At 43.5% G+C, this 17,444-nt stretch overlaps 1 protein-coding gene across 1 annotated transcript in view; it reads right to left on the bottom strand.

Annotated features, from left to right (window-relative positions):
- LOC112224869 (raftlin-2-like) overlaps window positions 1-17,444 on the bottom strand; it is a 43,885-nt gene that overhangs the window by 4,938 nt on the left and 21,503 nt on the right. Inside the window, exons 2-4 of the mRNA XM_024388487.2 lie at window positions 13,875-14,074; window positions 11,456-11,747; window positions 3,157-3,375 (exon numbers count right to left, since the gene is read on the bottom strand). Coding sequence (XP_024244255.1) covers window positions 3,157-3,375; window positions 11,456-11,747; window positions 13,875-14,074 — 711 coding nt within the window. The remainder of the gene's footprint in view (window positions 1-3,156; window positions 3,376-11,455; window positions 11,748-13,874; window positions 14,075-17,444) is intronic.

Here is a 17,444-nt window from a genome sequence, read left to right on the forward strand (position 1 = left end):
AAAAGTAACACAAAATAACAATACCAAGGCTATATACAGGGGGTACCATTACCGAGTAGCCATTTGATTAATTGTTCAGCAGTCTTATGGCTTAGGGGTAGAAGCTGTTAAGGAGTCTTTTGGACAGACTTAGCGCTCCGGTACCATGCGGTAGCAGAGAGAACAGTCTGACTTGTGTGGCTGCAGTCAGTCTAACAATTTTTTTGGGCCTTCCTCTGACACGCCTAGTATAGAGGTCCTGGATGGCAGGAAGCACTACCCTCTGTAGCGCCTTACGGTCAGATGCTGAGTAGTTGCCATACCAGGCGGTGATGCAACCGGTCAGGATGCTCTCGATAGTGTAGCTGTAAAAAAAAAATGAGAATCTGGGACCCATGCCAAATCTTTTCATTCTCCTGAGGGGGAATAGGCATTGTCATGCCCTCTTCACGACTGTCTTAGTGTGTTTGGACCATGATAGTTTGTTGGTGTTGTGGACACCAAGGAACTTGAACCACTCGACCCGCTCCACAACAGCCCCATCAGGAAGTCCAGGCTCCAGTTGCATAGAGAGACGTTTAGTCCCAGGGTCCTTAGCTTAGTGATGAGCTTTGTGGGCACTATGGTGTTGAACGCTGAGCTGTAGTCAATGAACAGCATTTTCACATAGGTGTTCCTTTTGTCCAGGTGGGAAAAGGCAGTGTGGAGTCCAATTGAGATTGCTTCATCTGTGGATTTGTTGGGGCGGTATGCGAATTTAAGTGGGTCTATGGTTTCTGGGATGATGGTGTTGATGTGAGCCATGACCAGCCTTTCAAAGCACTTCATGGCAGTAGTAATTTAGGCAGGTTACCTTGGCATTCTTGGGCTCAGGAATTACGGTGGTCTGATTGAAATATATAGGTATTCCAGACTCAGTCAGGGAAAGGTTTATAATGTCAGTGAAGACACTTGGTCCACGCATGCTTGGAGTACACGGCCTGGTAATCCATCTGGCCCTGCGAATGTTGACCTGTTTAAAGGTCTTGCTCACATCGTCGACGGAGAGCGTGATCACACAGTAGTCCGAAACAGCTGGTGCTCTCATGCATGCTTCAGTGTTGCTTGCCTCGAAGCAAGCATAAAAGGCATTTAGCCCATCTGGTAGGCTCGTGTCACTAGGCAGCTCACGGCTGGGTTTTCCTTTTACAGACTACAGAGTTTGTAAGCCCTGCCACATCCGACGAGCCTCAGAGCCAGTGTAGTAGGATTCAATCTTAGTCCTGTATTGACGCTTTGCCTGTTCATGCCGGTTCATCTGAGGGCATAGTGGAATTTCTGCCAATTGCACACTCCCTCAAAACTTGAGACATCTGTGGCATTGTGTTGTGTGACAAAACTACACATTTTAGAGTGGGCTTTTATTGTCCTCAGCACAAGATGCAGCTGTGTAATGATCATGCTGTTTAATCAGCTTCTTGATATGCCACTCCTGTCAGGTGGATGGATTATATTGGCAAAGCAGAAATGCTCACTAACAGGGATGTAAACAAATTCGGGCACAAAATTTGAGCTAAATAAGCTTTTTGTGTGTATGAAACATGTCTGGGATATTTTATTTCAGCTCATGAAACATGGGACCATCACTTTACATGTTGTGTTTAGATTTTTGTTCAGTGTATCAACACACATCAACCAACCAGAAAACATGAAAATCATACATAAATCTGAGTTACATGAATGCAAATCGGTGGACAGTCGTGCGTCACCAGATACCTTGTGAGATGTATTGTTGTCTTTACCTTCTTGCCCTTTGTGCTGTTGTCTGTGCCTAATAATGTTTATACCATGTTTTGTGCTGCTACCATGTTGTTGTTATGTTGTGTTGTCATCATGCTGTCTTAGGTCTCTCTTTATGTAGTGTTGTGTTGTCATCATGCTGTCTTAGGTCTCTCTTTATGTAGTGTTGTGTTGTCATCATGCTGTCTTAGGTCTCTCTTTATGTAGTGTTGTGTTGTCTCGTGGTGATGTGTGTTTTGTCCTATATTTATATTGTATCTATTTACATATTTTAAATCCCAGGCCCTTGTTCCCGCAGGAGGCATTTTGATAGGCCGTCATTGTAAATAAGAATTTGTTCTTAACTGACTTGCCTAGTTAAATAAAGGTTAAATAAAATACCTTAACAGTAGCTGTTGAACTGCAACGTGAACAATGCTCTGCGAGGCAGTGAATTCTAGTCAGTACTGAAAGTATGTCATTGGCATGACAATGAGCTAGTTAAAGACATGAAGAAGTAGGCTGAATGTGAGTGAGAGAACCCCGTGTGCTATACTCTCAGGCCCCAGATGTCTACAAATGATGTGGATTTTATGCTGCCAGTCTATGGTGCAACAAGAAGCCAGGTTGGGAAGAGAGGTCCAAATATAGCCACAGTGGAAGAAGAGGGAGGGAGGGGAAAGAAAAGGAGGAGGAGGGAGAGAGAAGGGAGCGAGGAGGAGAGAGCAGGAGGAGGAAAAGGGATAGAAGTGGGAGGAGAAGGAAGGAGGAGAAAGCAGGAAGAGGGAGAAGGAGGATAGAGCAGGAGGAGGGATAGAAGGGGAGGAGAAGGAAGGAGGAGAGAGCAGGAAGAGCGAGAAGGAGGATAGAGCAGGAGGAGGGATAGAAGGGGGAGGACAAGGGAGAGAAGGAGCAGGGACTGGGAAACAGAAAGTGACTGATCCGTGGGACGAAGGAAGCGGGGAGACAAAACACAACAGATTTCTGAAAAGACAATAATGGATAGAGTAGCAGAATGAGAGAAGGATGATTGAGAAAGATGTGGATTCACGAGAGATGGATGAGGACAAAGTGTTCTTAATCTCTCTTTAATCCCATCCTCTCTTCCAGAGAAGTAAACTGTAATAGGATGTTGGCCTATCATTGCTGGAGAGCTTATAACTCCTAGGCAAGATGTCACAGCATGCTTGTTGTTTTTGCTTTCTAAGCCTGATGTGGCTGTCACTACAGAAGAGTTATACATGCCACTACTACACAGTAGTTCCTAGGCTCGTTTTCTCAGAGTACGATTGCTGATCTAAGTTTAGTTGTATGTTGTGAATCATAATGAATAAGATCACGTGTATGAGGGGGGCACGGATGTACATGCATCTTACATTCACCTTAGAAGTCTCTCTATATCTTAGTATTTGACAGTACCTTTGGGTGTGTCCCAGTACACAAACGAGTCCACCAATGACCAGCCTTTGCGGTAGTAGGCTGCAGTCAGCTCCAGCCAATCGGCCTCCAGCGAGCTGACCATCTGACCCTTCCTGGACACGCGCATGGACAGCGCCCCCTGGTGGTACTGGCAGGCCAGAGTGTCCAGAGGAGCACACCCTGGTGCCCACGAGTGGAAAAACACCAGCAACCTCAGGTCTGAGAGATGGGGAGGAGGTAAGGATAGAGAGAGAGATGCTCAACATGCTCGGTGATGGTCCGGGCCTAAACCACACAAAAACAACACTAGACACTATGGAACATAAAGCTTTTACTAGCTCATCCTGGAATATTCAAGGTCTGAGGTCATCTGCCTTTGACCTAAAGAGCAGGAACCCAGACTTCATCAAATAAATTGGAAATACAGACACTGTCATACTACATGAAACATGGTGTAAAGGAGACGGACCCACTGGTTGCCCTCTAGGTTACAGAGAGCTGGTAGTCCCATCCACCAAACTTCCAGGTGTGCAACAGGGAAGAGAGTCAGGGGGTATGCTAACAAGGTAAGAGCAGACCTAACCCACTCTATTACATTAGTCAACACAGGAACGTTTTACATCTGGCTAGAAATGAAAAAGGAAATAATCTCAACAGAGAAAAATGTCCTCCTGTGTGCTACCTATATCCCCCCAATAGAATCCCCATACTTTATTGATGACAGCTTCTCCATCCTAGAGGGAGAGATCAACCATTTCCAGGCCCAGGAACATGTACTAGTCTGTGGCGACCTAAATGCCAGAACTGGACAAGAACCCAACACCCTCAGCACACAGTGGGACAAACACCTACCTGGAGGTGACAGCATTCCCTCGCCCATATGCCCCCCTAGGACACAACTACAACAACATAATCAACAAAAATGGGTCACAACTCCTGCAGCTGTCAGACGTGTGGTATGTACATAGTCATCTCTTGGCAGTACTGTAGAAAAGGCCCATGGAGTTGGTGGAATAATCCTTTAATTCATTGCCACTTACTCAGCTGGGCCAGGGGCACTTTAATTAGGTCAGGTGGAAATGTCAGACAGATCTCAACTCCATAAAAGAAGGAAATTGCCATCGCCTGAGCTCACTGCTTTCTCTTCCTTAACTCAGTCTGATCCAGAAGTTCTGTGCGTCCATGAATCCACGTAAATCCACCGACTCTGTCACCTTTCATCTGAACTATCTGTTGCGATCCGGAGATGGGCCATCAGTTATTGTTAATAGTTATTACCGCGGAGCACGGCTTGGAGCGCAGCTTCAAACATATTGTGTAATGTGAATTGTCAATGATCATGGCCCTACAGATCCTCAAAGGCCAATTATGCAATCCATATGGTTAATATGAAATGAAATTAATTATATGTACACATGAAGACACATGAAGACAATTGAAAGGGTGAAATGAGAAATGTCATTGTTTGCTAACTGATCGACTTTGATATCAAACTAATGGGGATTATAAATTGAATGACCACTGTTTGTATTCTTTCATGATTTATGATAAATAGTTACGAGCCTAAATGACTCACGGATGATTAATATGGACTTCTTAATGAACTGGATTGTTGACTTCCCTAATTATGTTAATCATGAATGATTGGTATGGGATTATGAATTTGATTGGATACATGTTATTTGTTTCCTTTGTGATGCAGCACAGACTACTCAGTAAATATACCACTTTATGGTTAAAGGAATTCCTGCCTCAGTCTCATCCATTCCTCTGTCACCTGACACGTGACCTCCTGTTTACCTTCACTGTCAGTCATCCTACCTGTCCAGCTACACACAGATTCCACTAATCTTTCAGGTACTGTAGACTACTTTATCACTGACCTCAACCCAGAGTCTATTAGGGGTGTCAGTGGACTGACTGAACGCTCTATCAGATCACAGCAAAATCACACTACTTGAACAGAGCTCTGCTCAGTCATGAGGCATCAAAGCCAAAGGAACTGAATATTAAGAAATTCTATAGATGGAAGAAAAATAGTGTGGAAAACAATTAAGCAACAACAAATTCAACCCCTTCTTGACAATTTCCTGGAGAAAAGGTTTCACTGTAATAGTGAAGGTGTAAACTTGGCAGTAGAAAACCTAAATAGTATATTTGACCTCTCAGCTTCCCTATCAAATCTAAAAATTTCAAGCAGACAACCTAAGAAAATTAACAACTATGACAAATGGTTTGATGAAGAATGCAAAAACCTAAGAAAGAAATTGAGAAACCTATCCAACCACAAACAAAGACGCAGAAAACTTGAGCCTACACCGTCACTATGGTGAATCACTAAAACAATACAGAAATACACCACGGAAAAAGAAGGAACAGCACGTCAGAAATCAGCTCAATGTAATTGAAGAATCCATAGAATCTAACCACTTCTGGGAAAATCTAAACAAACAACACAAAGAGTTCTATCCAAAACAGAGATGTATGGATAAACCACTTCTCCAATCTTTTTGGCTCTATAACAAAGAACAAACAGCAAAAACCTTTACAAGATCTAATATAAATCTTAGAATCAACTATTAAAGACAACCAGAACCCACTGGATTCTCCAACTACATTAAATGAACTATAGGACAAAATAGAAACCCTCCAATCCAAAAAGGTCTGTGGTGTCGATGTTATCCTAAATGAAATGATTGAATATACTGACCACAAGTTCCAATGGGCTATACTTGAACATCATTGAACATCATCCATCTTCCCCAATATTTAGAACCAGGGACTGATCACCCTAATCCACAAAAGTGGAGACAAATTTGACCCCAATAACTACCGTGAGATATGCGTCAAGAGCAACCTTGGGCATTATCATTAACAGCAGACTTGTACATTTCCTCAGCGAAAACAATGTACTGAGCAAATGTCAAATTGGCTTTTTATCAAATGACCGTACGACAGACCACGTATTCACCCTGCACACCCTAATTGACAAACAAACAATCCAAAACAAAAGTGAAGTCTTCTCATGCTTTGTTGATGACAAAAAAGCTTATGACTCAATTTGGCATGAGGGTCTGCTATACAAATTCATTGAAAATATACAACATTATGAAATCCATGTACACAAACAACGGTGTGAAGTAAAAATTGACACAAAAAAACAAACAAAAAATCCACAGGACCGGGGGGTGAGACAGGGATGCAGCTTAAGCCCCATTCTCTTCAACATATATACTGTCACGATCGTCATAATGAGTGGACCAAGATGCAGCGTCGTATGATTCCATCCTCTTTATTATGAAGTGAAACTCAAAGAAAACATTGCACAAAACGAAACGTGAAGCTGCTATAGTGCTCACAGGCAACTATACAAAGTCAAGATCCCACAAAACACAAAAAGGGAAATGGCTGCCTAAATATTATCCCCAATCAGAGACAATGATAAACAGCTGCCTCTGATTGGGAACCATACCAGGCCAACATAGAAATGTAATTACCTAGATGACCCACCCCAACCAACCAACATAGAAAATAAAAAGCTCTCTATGGTCGGGCCGTGACATACAGTTGAAGTCGGAAGTTTACATACACCTTAGCCAAACACATTTAAACTGTTGTTCACAATTCCTAAAATGTAATCCTCGTAAAAATTCCCTGGTTTAGGTCAGTTAGGATCACCACTTTATTTTAAGAATGTGAAATGTCAGAATAATAGTAGAGAGATTTATTTATTTCAGATTTTATTTAATTCCATTCCCAGTGGGTCAGAAGTTTACATACCCTCAATTAGTATTTGGTAGCATTGCCTTTAAATTGTTTAACTTGGGTCAAATGTGTCGTGTAGCCTTCCACAAGCTTCCCACAATAAGTTGGGTGGATTTTGACCCATTCCTCCTGACAGAGCTGGTGTAACTGAATCAGGTTCAGGCCTCCTTGCTCGCACACGCTTTTTCAGTTCTGCCCACACATTTTCTATAGGATTGAGGTCAGGGCTTTGATATGGCCACTCCAATACCTTGACTTTGTTGTCCTTAAGCCATTTTGCCACAACTTTGGAAGTATGCTTGGGGTCATTCTCCATTCGGAAGACCCATTTGCGACCAAGCTTTAACTTCCTGACTGATGTCTTGAGATGTTGCTTCAATATAGCCACATAATTTTCCGGCCTCCTGATGCCATCTATTTTGTGAAGTGCACCAGTCCCTCCTGCAGCAAAGCACCCCCACAGCATGATGCTACCACCCCCGTGCATCACGGTTGGGATGGTGTTCTTTGGTTTGCAAGCCTCCTCCTTTATCCTCCAAACATAACGATGGTCATTATGGCCAAACAGTTCTATTTTTGTTTCATCAGACCAGAAGACATTCTCCAAAAAGTATGATCTTTGTCCCCATGTGCAGTTGCAAACCGTAGTCTGGCTTTTTTATGGTGGTTTGGAGCAGTGGCTTCTTCCTTGCTCAGCGGCCTTTCAGGTTATGTCGATATAGGACTTGTTTTACTGTGAATTTAGATACTTTTGTACCTGTTTCCTTCAGCATCTTCACAAGGTTCTTTGCTGTTGTTCTGGGATTGATTTGCACTTTTCGCACCAAAGTACGTTCATCTCTAGGAGACAGAACGAGTCTCCTTCCTGAGCAGTATGATGGCTGCGTGGTCCCATGGTATTTATACTTGTGTACTATTGTTTGTACAGATCGATGTGGTACTTTCAGGCGTTTGGAAATTGCTCCCAAGGATGAACCAGACTTGTGAAGGTATACAATTTTTTTCTGAGGTCTTGGCTGATTTACTTGATATCCCCATGATGTCAAAATTTCCAATGTAACAGTATAGTTTCCGTCCCTCTCCTCGCCCCGACCTGGGAGCGAACCAGGGACGCTCTGCAAACATCAACAGTCACCCTCGAAGCATCGTTACCCATCGCTCCACAAAAGCCGCGGCTGGTGTCAGAAGTGGGATTGAAATACATCCACAGGTACACCTCCAATTAACTCAAATGATGTCAATTAGCCCATCAGAAACTTCTAAAGCCATGACATAAATTTCTGGAATTTTCCAAGCTGTTTCAAGGCACAGTCAACTTAGTACATGTAAACTTCTGAACCACTGGAATTGTGATACAGTGAATTATAAGTGAAATAATTTGTCTGTAAACAATTGTTGGAAAAATGACTTGTGTCTTGCACAAAGTAGATGTCCTAACCGACATGCCAGCACTATAGTTTGTTAACAAGAAATTTGTGGAGTGGTTGAAAAACAAGTTTCAATGACTCCAACCTAAGTGTATGTAAACTTCCGACTTCAACTGTATCAACGAATTGGCGAGGGCACTAGAAAAGTCTGCAGCACCCGGCCTCACCCTACTGGAATCTGAAGCCAAATGTCTACTGTTTGCTGATGAACTGGTGCTTCTGTCCCCAACCAAGGAGGGCCTACAGCAGCACCTAGATCTTCTGCACAGATTCTGTCAGACCTGGGCCCTGACAGTAAATCTCAGTAAGACAAAAATAATGGTGTTCCAAAAAAGGTCCAGTTGCCAGTACCATGAATACAAATTCCAGTTAGACACCATTGCCCTAGAGCAGACAAAAAAAAACTATACATACCTCAGCCTAAATATCAGTGCCACATGTAACTTAGGATCTGGCTAAAAATACTTGAATCAGTTATAGAACCCATTGCCCTTTATGGTTGTGAGGTCTGGGGTCCGCTCACCAACCATGAATTCACAAAATGACACAAACACCAAATTCAGACTCTGCATGCAGAATTCTGCAAAAATATCCTCCGTGTACAACGTAAAACACAAAATAAATCATGCAGAGCAGAATTAGGCCGATAACCGCTAATTATCAAAATCCAGAAAAGAGCCGTTAAATTCTACAACCACCTAAAAGGAAGCGATTCCAAAACCTTCCATAACAAAGCCATCGCCTACAGAGAGATGAACCTGGAGAAGAGTCCCCTAAGCAAGCTGGTCCTGGGGCTCTGTTCTCAAACACACCCCACAGAGCCCCAGGACAGCAACACAATAAGACCCAACCAAACCATGAGAAAACAAAAAGATCATTACTTGACACATTGGAAAGAATTTATTTAAAAAACAGAGAAAACTAGAATGCTATTTGGCCCTAAACAGAGAGTACACAGTGGCAGAATACCTGACCACTGTGACTGACCCAAACTTAAGTTAATATTTGACTATACCCAGACTCAGTGAGCATAGCCTTGCTATTGAGAAAGGCTGCCGTAGGCAGACCTGGCTCTCAAGAAAAGACAGGCTATGTGCACACTGCCCACAAAATGAGGTGAAAACTGAGCTGCACTTCCTAACCTCATGCCAAATGTATAACCATATTAGAGACATCTTTCCCTCAGATTACACAGACCCACAAAGAATTCGAAAACAAATCCAATTTTGATAAACTCCCATATATATATATATATCACACACACACTGGGTGAAATACCATAGTGTGCAATCACAGCAGCAAGATTTGTGACCTGTTACCACAAGAAAAGGTCAACCAGTGAAGAACAAACACCACTGTAAATACAACACATATGTATGTTTATTTATTCTATTTGCACCTCATTACAACACTGTATAAAAGATATGACATTTGAAATGTCTTTATTCACTTGGAACTTTTGTGAGTGTAACGTTTACTGTAGATTGTATCGTTTATTTCACTTTTGTTTATGATCTATTTCACTTGTTTGGCAATGTAAACATATGTTTCCCATGCCAATAAAGCCCCTGAAATTTAATTGAAAAGTTGAATTGAGGGTGCAGGGAGGGAGGGGGAAGAGAGAGAGGGAGGGAGGCAGGGAGGGAGGGAGAAGAGAGAGAGGCAGAGAGAGAGGCAGGGAGGGAGGGAGAAGAGAGAGAGGCAGAGAGAGAGGCAGGGAGGGAGGGAGAAGAGAGAGAGGCAGGGAGGGAGGGAGAAGAGAGAGAGGCAGGGAGGGAGGGGAGAGAGAGAGAGGCAGGGAGGGAGGGAGAAGAGAGAGAGGCAGGGAGGGAGGGAGAAGAGAGAGAGGCAGGGAGGGAGGGGGAGAGAGAGAGGGAGGGAGGCAGAGAGGGAGGGAGGGAGAAGAGAGAGAGGCAGGGAGGGAGGGGGGAAGAGAGAGAGGGAGGGAGGCAGGGAGGGAGGGAGGGAGAAGAGAGAGAGGCAGAGAGAGAGGCAGGGAGGGAGGGAGAAGAGAGAGAGGCAGAGAGAGAGGCAGGGAGGGAGGGAGAAGAGAGAGAGGCAGAGAGAGAGGCAGGGAGGGAGGGAGAAGAGAGAGAGGCAGAGAGAGAGGCAGGGAGGGAGGGAGAAGAGAGAGAGGCAGAGAGAGAGGCAGGGAGGGAGGGAGAAGAGAGAGAGGCAGAGAGAGAGGCAGGGAGGGAGGGAGAAGAGAGAGAGGCAGAGAGAGAGGCAGGGAGGGAGGGAGAAGAGAGAGAGGCAGAGAGAGAGGCAGGGAGGGAGGGAGAAGAGAGAGAGGCAGAGAGAGAGGCAGGGAGGGAGGGAGAAGAGAGAGAGTGGCAGGGAGGGAGGCAGAAGAGAGAGAGGCAGGGAGGGAGGGAGAAGAGAGAGAGGCAGAGAGAGAGGCAGGGAGGGAGAAGAGAGAGAGGCAGAGAGAGAGGCAGGGAGGGAGGGAGAAGAAAGAGGCAGGGAGGGAGGGAGAAGAGAGAGGCAGGGAGAAGAGAGGTAGGGAGGGAGGGAGAAGAGGGAGGAAGAAGAGAGAGGGTAGAGGGAAAAGAGAGGATAGAGAGACAAAAGCGAGTCAGATCAATCTGCCAGTTCAAGCCATTACTGAGGAGAACAAGAAGACTAGATAAAAACACAGCCAAGGAGGTTATGGGAACTATAATGTGAACTCCACTCGCTCTGCTAAGGACAAGGACATGTCACTGTATGGTTGTCTCTGTGGTGAGGAGTTGGTGCCCTGCTTGGTGGGTAAGAGTTGGTGCTGACTGATAGTCCTGGGGCAGGAAAGGCCACACAACACAGAGTTAAACTGAACTACACTGACCGACTGGAGGAGAGGGGGATAAGAGGAAGATGAGTGTTGAAGGGAGAAAATATCCAGGACTCCACAGTGTGGCTGTGATGATGGGTTCAGCATGTTGAGGGTGTGTGGAGAGCTGATATAACCAACATGTCAACATTGTTCAGGAGAGGAGACAGATGAGAGAACTAGTCTCGCATTGCCATCCTTCCAAGTTATGAGAAAGAGAGAAAAAGAAAAGAGGTGGAAAGGAAAGACGAGAACACGAGACCCGGGACAAGTTGAGACAAGAAAAACAGAATCTCACCAGGGCTGTTGGTAGGGCTGTGCTCCTCCAGGTCTGTGTCTCCATCACCAGGAGGGGTACATGGAGGAGTGCGTGGTAGTGATCGGCAGCCCCTCCTGGGGCTAGGCATCCTATCGTTACTGGCCCCTCCTCGAGCCGGCTGGAGCACCGAGCCCACAAACCTCACGCCCCCCTGGGCACGACTGTTCACCCTGTCAATCAGTGCTCTAACATTGTCACCCGTCAGAGACTGTCCTGTGATAGGCCACTCCTCCACACCGAAACACTGTGACACATGGACACCGCCTGCTTGCTAGGAGACAGAAGAGAGGAGAGAACATCAAAATAAAATACATTTAAAGAGATATTCAGACAGGTTTAAACTGTGAATAACTAATTATCACAAGCAGAATACAGGTCATTCAATCCTTCCAAGTGACACTTGGTATCGGCGGCAGCAGGCTCGTAAGCATTCATTCAAACAGCACTTTCCTGCGTTTTGCCAGTAGCTCTGCTGTTTATGAATACAAGCCTATCAACTCCCGAGATTAGGCTGGTGTAACCGATGTGAAATGGCTAGCTAGTTAGCGGGGTGCGCGCTAATAGCGTTTCAAACGTCACTCGCTCTGAGACTTGGAGTAGTTGTTCCCCTTGCTCTGCATGGATAACACTGCTTCGAGGATGGCTGTTGTCGTTGTGTTCCTGGTTCGAGCGAGGAGAGGGAAGGAAGCTATACTGTTACACTGGCAATACTAAAGTGCCTATAAGAACATCCAATAGTCAAAGGTTAATGAAATACAAATGGTAGAGGGAAATAGTCCTATAATTCCTATAATAACTTACAACCTAAAACTTCTTACCTTGGAATATTGAAGACTCATGTTAAAAGGAACCACCAGCTTTCATATGTTCTCATGTTCTGAGCAAGGAACTTAAAACGTTAGCTTTCTTACATGGCACATACTGCACTTTTACTTTCTTCTCCAACACTTTGTTTTTGCATTATTTAAACCAAATTGAACACGTTTCATTATTTATTTGAGGCTAAATCTATTTTATTGATTTATTATATTAAGTTAAAATAAGTGTTCATTCAGTATTGTTGTAGTTGTCATTATTACAAATAAATAAAATGTAAAAATGAATTAATAAAATTAAAAAATATATATATATTTTTTTATACAAAATTGGCCGATGTATCGGTATCCGAGGTTTTTGCTCCTCCAATAATCGGTATCGGCGTTGAAAAATCATAATCGGTCGACCTCTAGTTGTTTCCCGTGGTCTGCCACTGTGAGGACAATCAGCTGTCCGTCCTGTCTCCCTGTAGCTCTTTCTTAGGCGTCTCACAGTACAGACATTGTAATGTATTGCCCTGGCCACATCTGCAGTCCTCATGCCTCCTTGCAGCATGCCTAAGGCACGTTCACGTAGATGAGCAGGGACCCAGGACATCTTTCTTTTGGTGATTTTCAGAGTCAGTAGAAGGCCTCTTTAATGTCCTAAGTTTTCATACATGTGACAATTGCCTACCGTCTGTAAGCTGTTAGTGTCTTAACGGCCATTTCACAGGTGCATGTTCATTAATTGTTTATGGTTCATTGAACAAGCATGGGAAACAGTATTTAAACCCTTTAAAAATTAAGATCTGAAGTTATTTGGATTTTTACGTATTACCTTTGAAAGACAGGGTCCTGAAAAACATTTATTTTTTTGCTGAGTTTTCCAGGTTGGTTGGGTGGCATGTTTCAATACTGAACTCAGATACATTTAGGGTTGGGTGGGGGGGTTAAGGCATCAGCGTGTTTAAGTTCATCTGGCACCTAGCCCAACTCGTCGAGCTGAACCGAACAAGTGTGCTCGCATATTCCCTTAAAAGACTTCCGCTTGAAAAACGAGAAAAAAGCGGCAATAGTACTGTTTGTCCATTTTGAGACCCCGTAACCAGTATACACTTCCTCAAAATAGTCCAAATTAAATAGGAGATAACTCAAGAAATCTGTCAAATTTTTGCGCTTTTGCCAAGATCTTAGTCACGCAATTTGACATCTAACTAAGATGTTTGGTGCAGTATTTCTCAATGAAATAATTTACATGAAAACGAGTCGTTTATCACAACAGAATCCCTACTGTTGACCAATCACAGACGATGGGGCGTAGACTTCGGCTCCGAACGTCTCCAGAAAAAAAAATGTGTGGGCCCGAACAGCTGAAAAAACCCTCACCAAAGTTCAAAACTAATAAAAATGTGTCACAAAATGTTTCCATGATATATGCACCAACTCTTCTGAACTGTTTAGTCTGGGAAGAGGATACCTTTAGGGGTTGTTGTGACGGCTTAGGCATCGACTCAGATTTCAGGTCAGTTTGTGTTTTACCACCCCAACAGTTCAAACTGATTCTAGAAATGGGGCATTTTCCCATGAAAGGCAGCCCTTGCGTGTGTATGTGTCTGGTACCTGGGTCGTGGGCGGGTGAGGATGGCTCGGTAGAGCATGCTGAAGGGCAGGGAGCGTGTGCGTCCAACAGAGAGGATAATGGGATGCAGGGTGGTGAGGACATAGCCCTGGATGTAGTAGGGCTGCAGGGCCTGTGGCAGCTCACACAGAGAGGACATATACTGCACAGTGGGGCGACTACCTGGAGAGGAGAGAGATGAACAGAAAGGAGAAACAGAGAAGGAAAGAGAGGAGGAGAAACAGAGAAGGAGAAACAGAAGGAAAGAGAGAAGGAGAAACAGAAGGAAAGAGAGAAGGAGAAACAGAGAAGGAAAGAGAGAAGGAGAAACAGAGAAGGAAAGAGAAGGAGAAACAGAGGAGGAAACAGAGGAGGAAAGAGAGAAGGAGAAACAGAGGAGGAAAGAGAGAAGGAGAAACAGAGGAGGAAAGAGAGAAGGAGAAACAGAGGAGGAAACAGAGAAGGAAAGAGAGAAGGAGAAACAGAGAAGGAGAAACAGAGAAGGAAAGAGAAGGAGAAACAGAGGAGGAAAGAGAAGGAGAAACAGAGAAGGAGAAACAGAGGAGGAAACAGAGAAGGAAAGAGAGAAGGAGAAACAGAGAAGGAAAGAGAAGGAGAAACAGAGAAGGAAAGAGAAGGAGAAACAGAGAAGGAAAGAGAAGGAGAAACAGAGAAGGAAAGAGAAGGAGAAACAGAGAAGGAGAAACAGAGAAGGAAAGAGAGAAGGAGAAACAGAAGGAAAGAGAGAAGGAGAAACAGAGGAGGAGGAAAGAGGAACAGAGTGAGTCAATAAAATGACAAGCAACAGAAACTAGAGGAATGAGGAGTAGAGGTTAGCAGCATGACATCCTTCTTTGTCTGTCTGAAGATTAACATCAGGAGGTCCAGTCCCAAAATGACCTCACCACCAATCAGATCTTCTCCTATGTCAGTCTGTCTGTTTAATAATCTCTTTAGCAGACCTACTGCGTTCCCTAGTCACTCCCAGAGGAGACCAGTCTGGAGACTCTGGACTGTCCAATAAGCATGCAGATGTTAATGGATATAAATTGTTTACTGTATCAGACAGACACTTATGCAGAGCGACTGAAATAATGCTGCCAGCAGCTATGTTTCCATCCAATTTGCAAAAGATTTTCATGCAAATACTCAAATCTGCATATAACATTGAGAATTTTCCCACCAGAGATGTATTTCCAGCAAATTGACTTTTTGCAAATAAAAGCCTGTGCGTGATGACAGTTATTTTTATGTGCACTTTTGCCATAAAATTCCCATGTACCGAGTGAAAAATACAAGTTAAATGGATTTCCATAGTATTTTCAACTCTTCTGATACTTTCGTCACAAAAACAAATAATATCGCTGTTATCCATAATAACCTCATAATGTAGGTAGCCTACCCACATTGTATCATCGAGCTGCGTTATAAAGCAAATGTGCTCCAGCCAACAGCTCGCAGATACAATGTGGGTAGGCTACCTACATTATGAGGTTATTATGGATAACAGCGATATGATTTGTATTTGTCAAAAGGCAGCCAAGCAACGATCATCATGTCACCAGAATAAGACCCTTGATATTTATTGGAAAGGAGTATCAAGCACATTCATTACCCTGTGAAATTCATCATAATTGATTTAATCTGCATGCTGTCCTGAATCATAGTGTGAGGACCACACAACATACCATCGCGTGACTCCAAGTTTACTTCGATAAGTAAATATTATATTTAAATATTTGCGCATAAAGGCATTTCCACCGCCATTTAAAAATTTTACAAACACAAAAAGATCCCACCATGTCTTACAAACAAATTGTCTGTCGGCATTTAGAAATTTGTACCAGCATTTCATGATTCTATCAACCAGGTCGGGACTTTTTTTAGTCAGGTAATTAATCAGCATGAAATGGTTGGATGGAAATGTGGTTAGTCTCACACTTCTACAACAAAACACATCACCAACTTCTCTCAGTTTATGGTTCCACAACAAGACACATCACCAACTTCTCTCAGTTTATGGTTCCACAACAAGACACATCACCAACTTCTCTCAATTTATGGTTCCACAACAAGACACATCACCAACTTCTCTCAGTTTATGGTTCCACAACAAGACACATCACCAACTTCTCTCAGTTTATGGTTCCACAACAAGACACATCACCAACTTCTCTCAGTTTATGGTTCCACAACAAGACACATCACCAACTTCTCTCAGTTTATGGTTCCACAACAAGACATCACGAACTTCTCTCAGTTTATGGTTCCACAACAAGACACATCACCAACTTCTCTCAGTTTATGGTTCCACAACAAGACACATCACCAACTTCTCAGTTTATGGTTCCACAACAAGACACATCACCAACTTCTCTCAGTTTATGGTTCCACAACAAGACACATCACCAACTTCTCTCAGTTTATGGTTCCACAACAAGACACATCACCAACTTCTCAGTTTATGGTTCCACAACAAGACACATCACCAACTTCTCTCAGTTTATGGTTCCACAACAAGACACATCACCAACTTCTCTCAGTTTATGGTTCCACAACAAGACACATCACCAACTTCTCTCAGTTTATGGTTCCACAACAAGACACATCACCAACTTCTCTCAGTTTATGGTTCCAAAACAAGACACATCACCAACTTCTCTCAGTTTATGGTTCCAAAACAAGACACATTCCCAACTCTTCCTCTTGCTATACTGATCAGACAGAGAGACATCTGTTGCTCCAGTGCATTCCCTTCCACCTCTAACCCAGGGCAAGCCCCACCACCACGGAACCACCACACTATAAATACTGCATCTTACCAGCTCCTGCTCCAGCTGTGGTAGTGTGTTCAATGTGGTGGTGCTTCACTTACAGTTGAAGTCGGAAGTTTACATACACTTAGGTTGGAGTCATTCAAACTTGTTGTTCAACCACTCCACAAATTTATTGTTAACAAACTATAGTTTTGGTAAGTCGGTTAGGACATCTACTTTGTGCATGACACAAGTCATTTTTCCAACAATTATTTGCAGACAGATTATTACACTTAATCACAATTCCCGTGGGTCAGAAGTTTGCATACACTAAGTTGACTGTGCCTTTAAACAGCTTGGAAAATTCCAGAAAATGATGTTATGGCTTTAGAAGCTTCTGATAGGCTAATTGACATCATTTGAGTCAATTGGAGGTGTACCTGTGAATGTATTTCAAGGCCTACCTTCAAACTCAGTGCCTCTTTGCTTGAGATCATGGGAAAATCGAAAGAAATCAGCCAAGACCTCAGAATTTTTTTTAGACCTCCACAAGTCTGGTTCATCCTTGGAAGCAATTTCCAAATGCCTGAAGGTACCACGTTCACCTGTACAAACAATAGTATGCAAGTATAAACACCATGGGACCACGCAGCCATCATACTGCTCAGGAAGGAGACACGTTCTGTCACCTAGAGATGAACGTACTTTGGTGTGAAAAGTGAAAATCAATCCCAGAACAACAGCAAAGAACCTTGTGAAGATGCTGAAGGAAACGGGTACAAAAGTATCTAAATCCA

The sequence above is a fragment of the Oncorhynchus tshawytscha genome, linkage group LG26, assembly GCF_018296145.1.
Source record: "Oncorhynchus tshawytscha isolate Ot180627B linkage group LG26, Otsh_v2.0, whole genome shotgun sequence".
In the NCBI taxonomy this organism is placed as follows: Eukaryota; Metazoa; Chordata; class Actinopteri; order Salmoniformes; family Salmonidae; genus Oncorhynchus; species Oncorhynchus tshawytscha.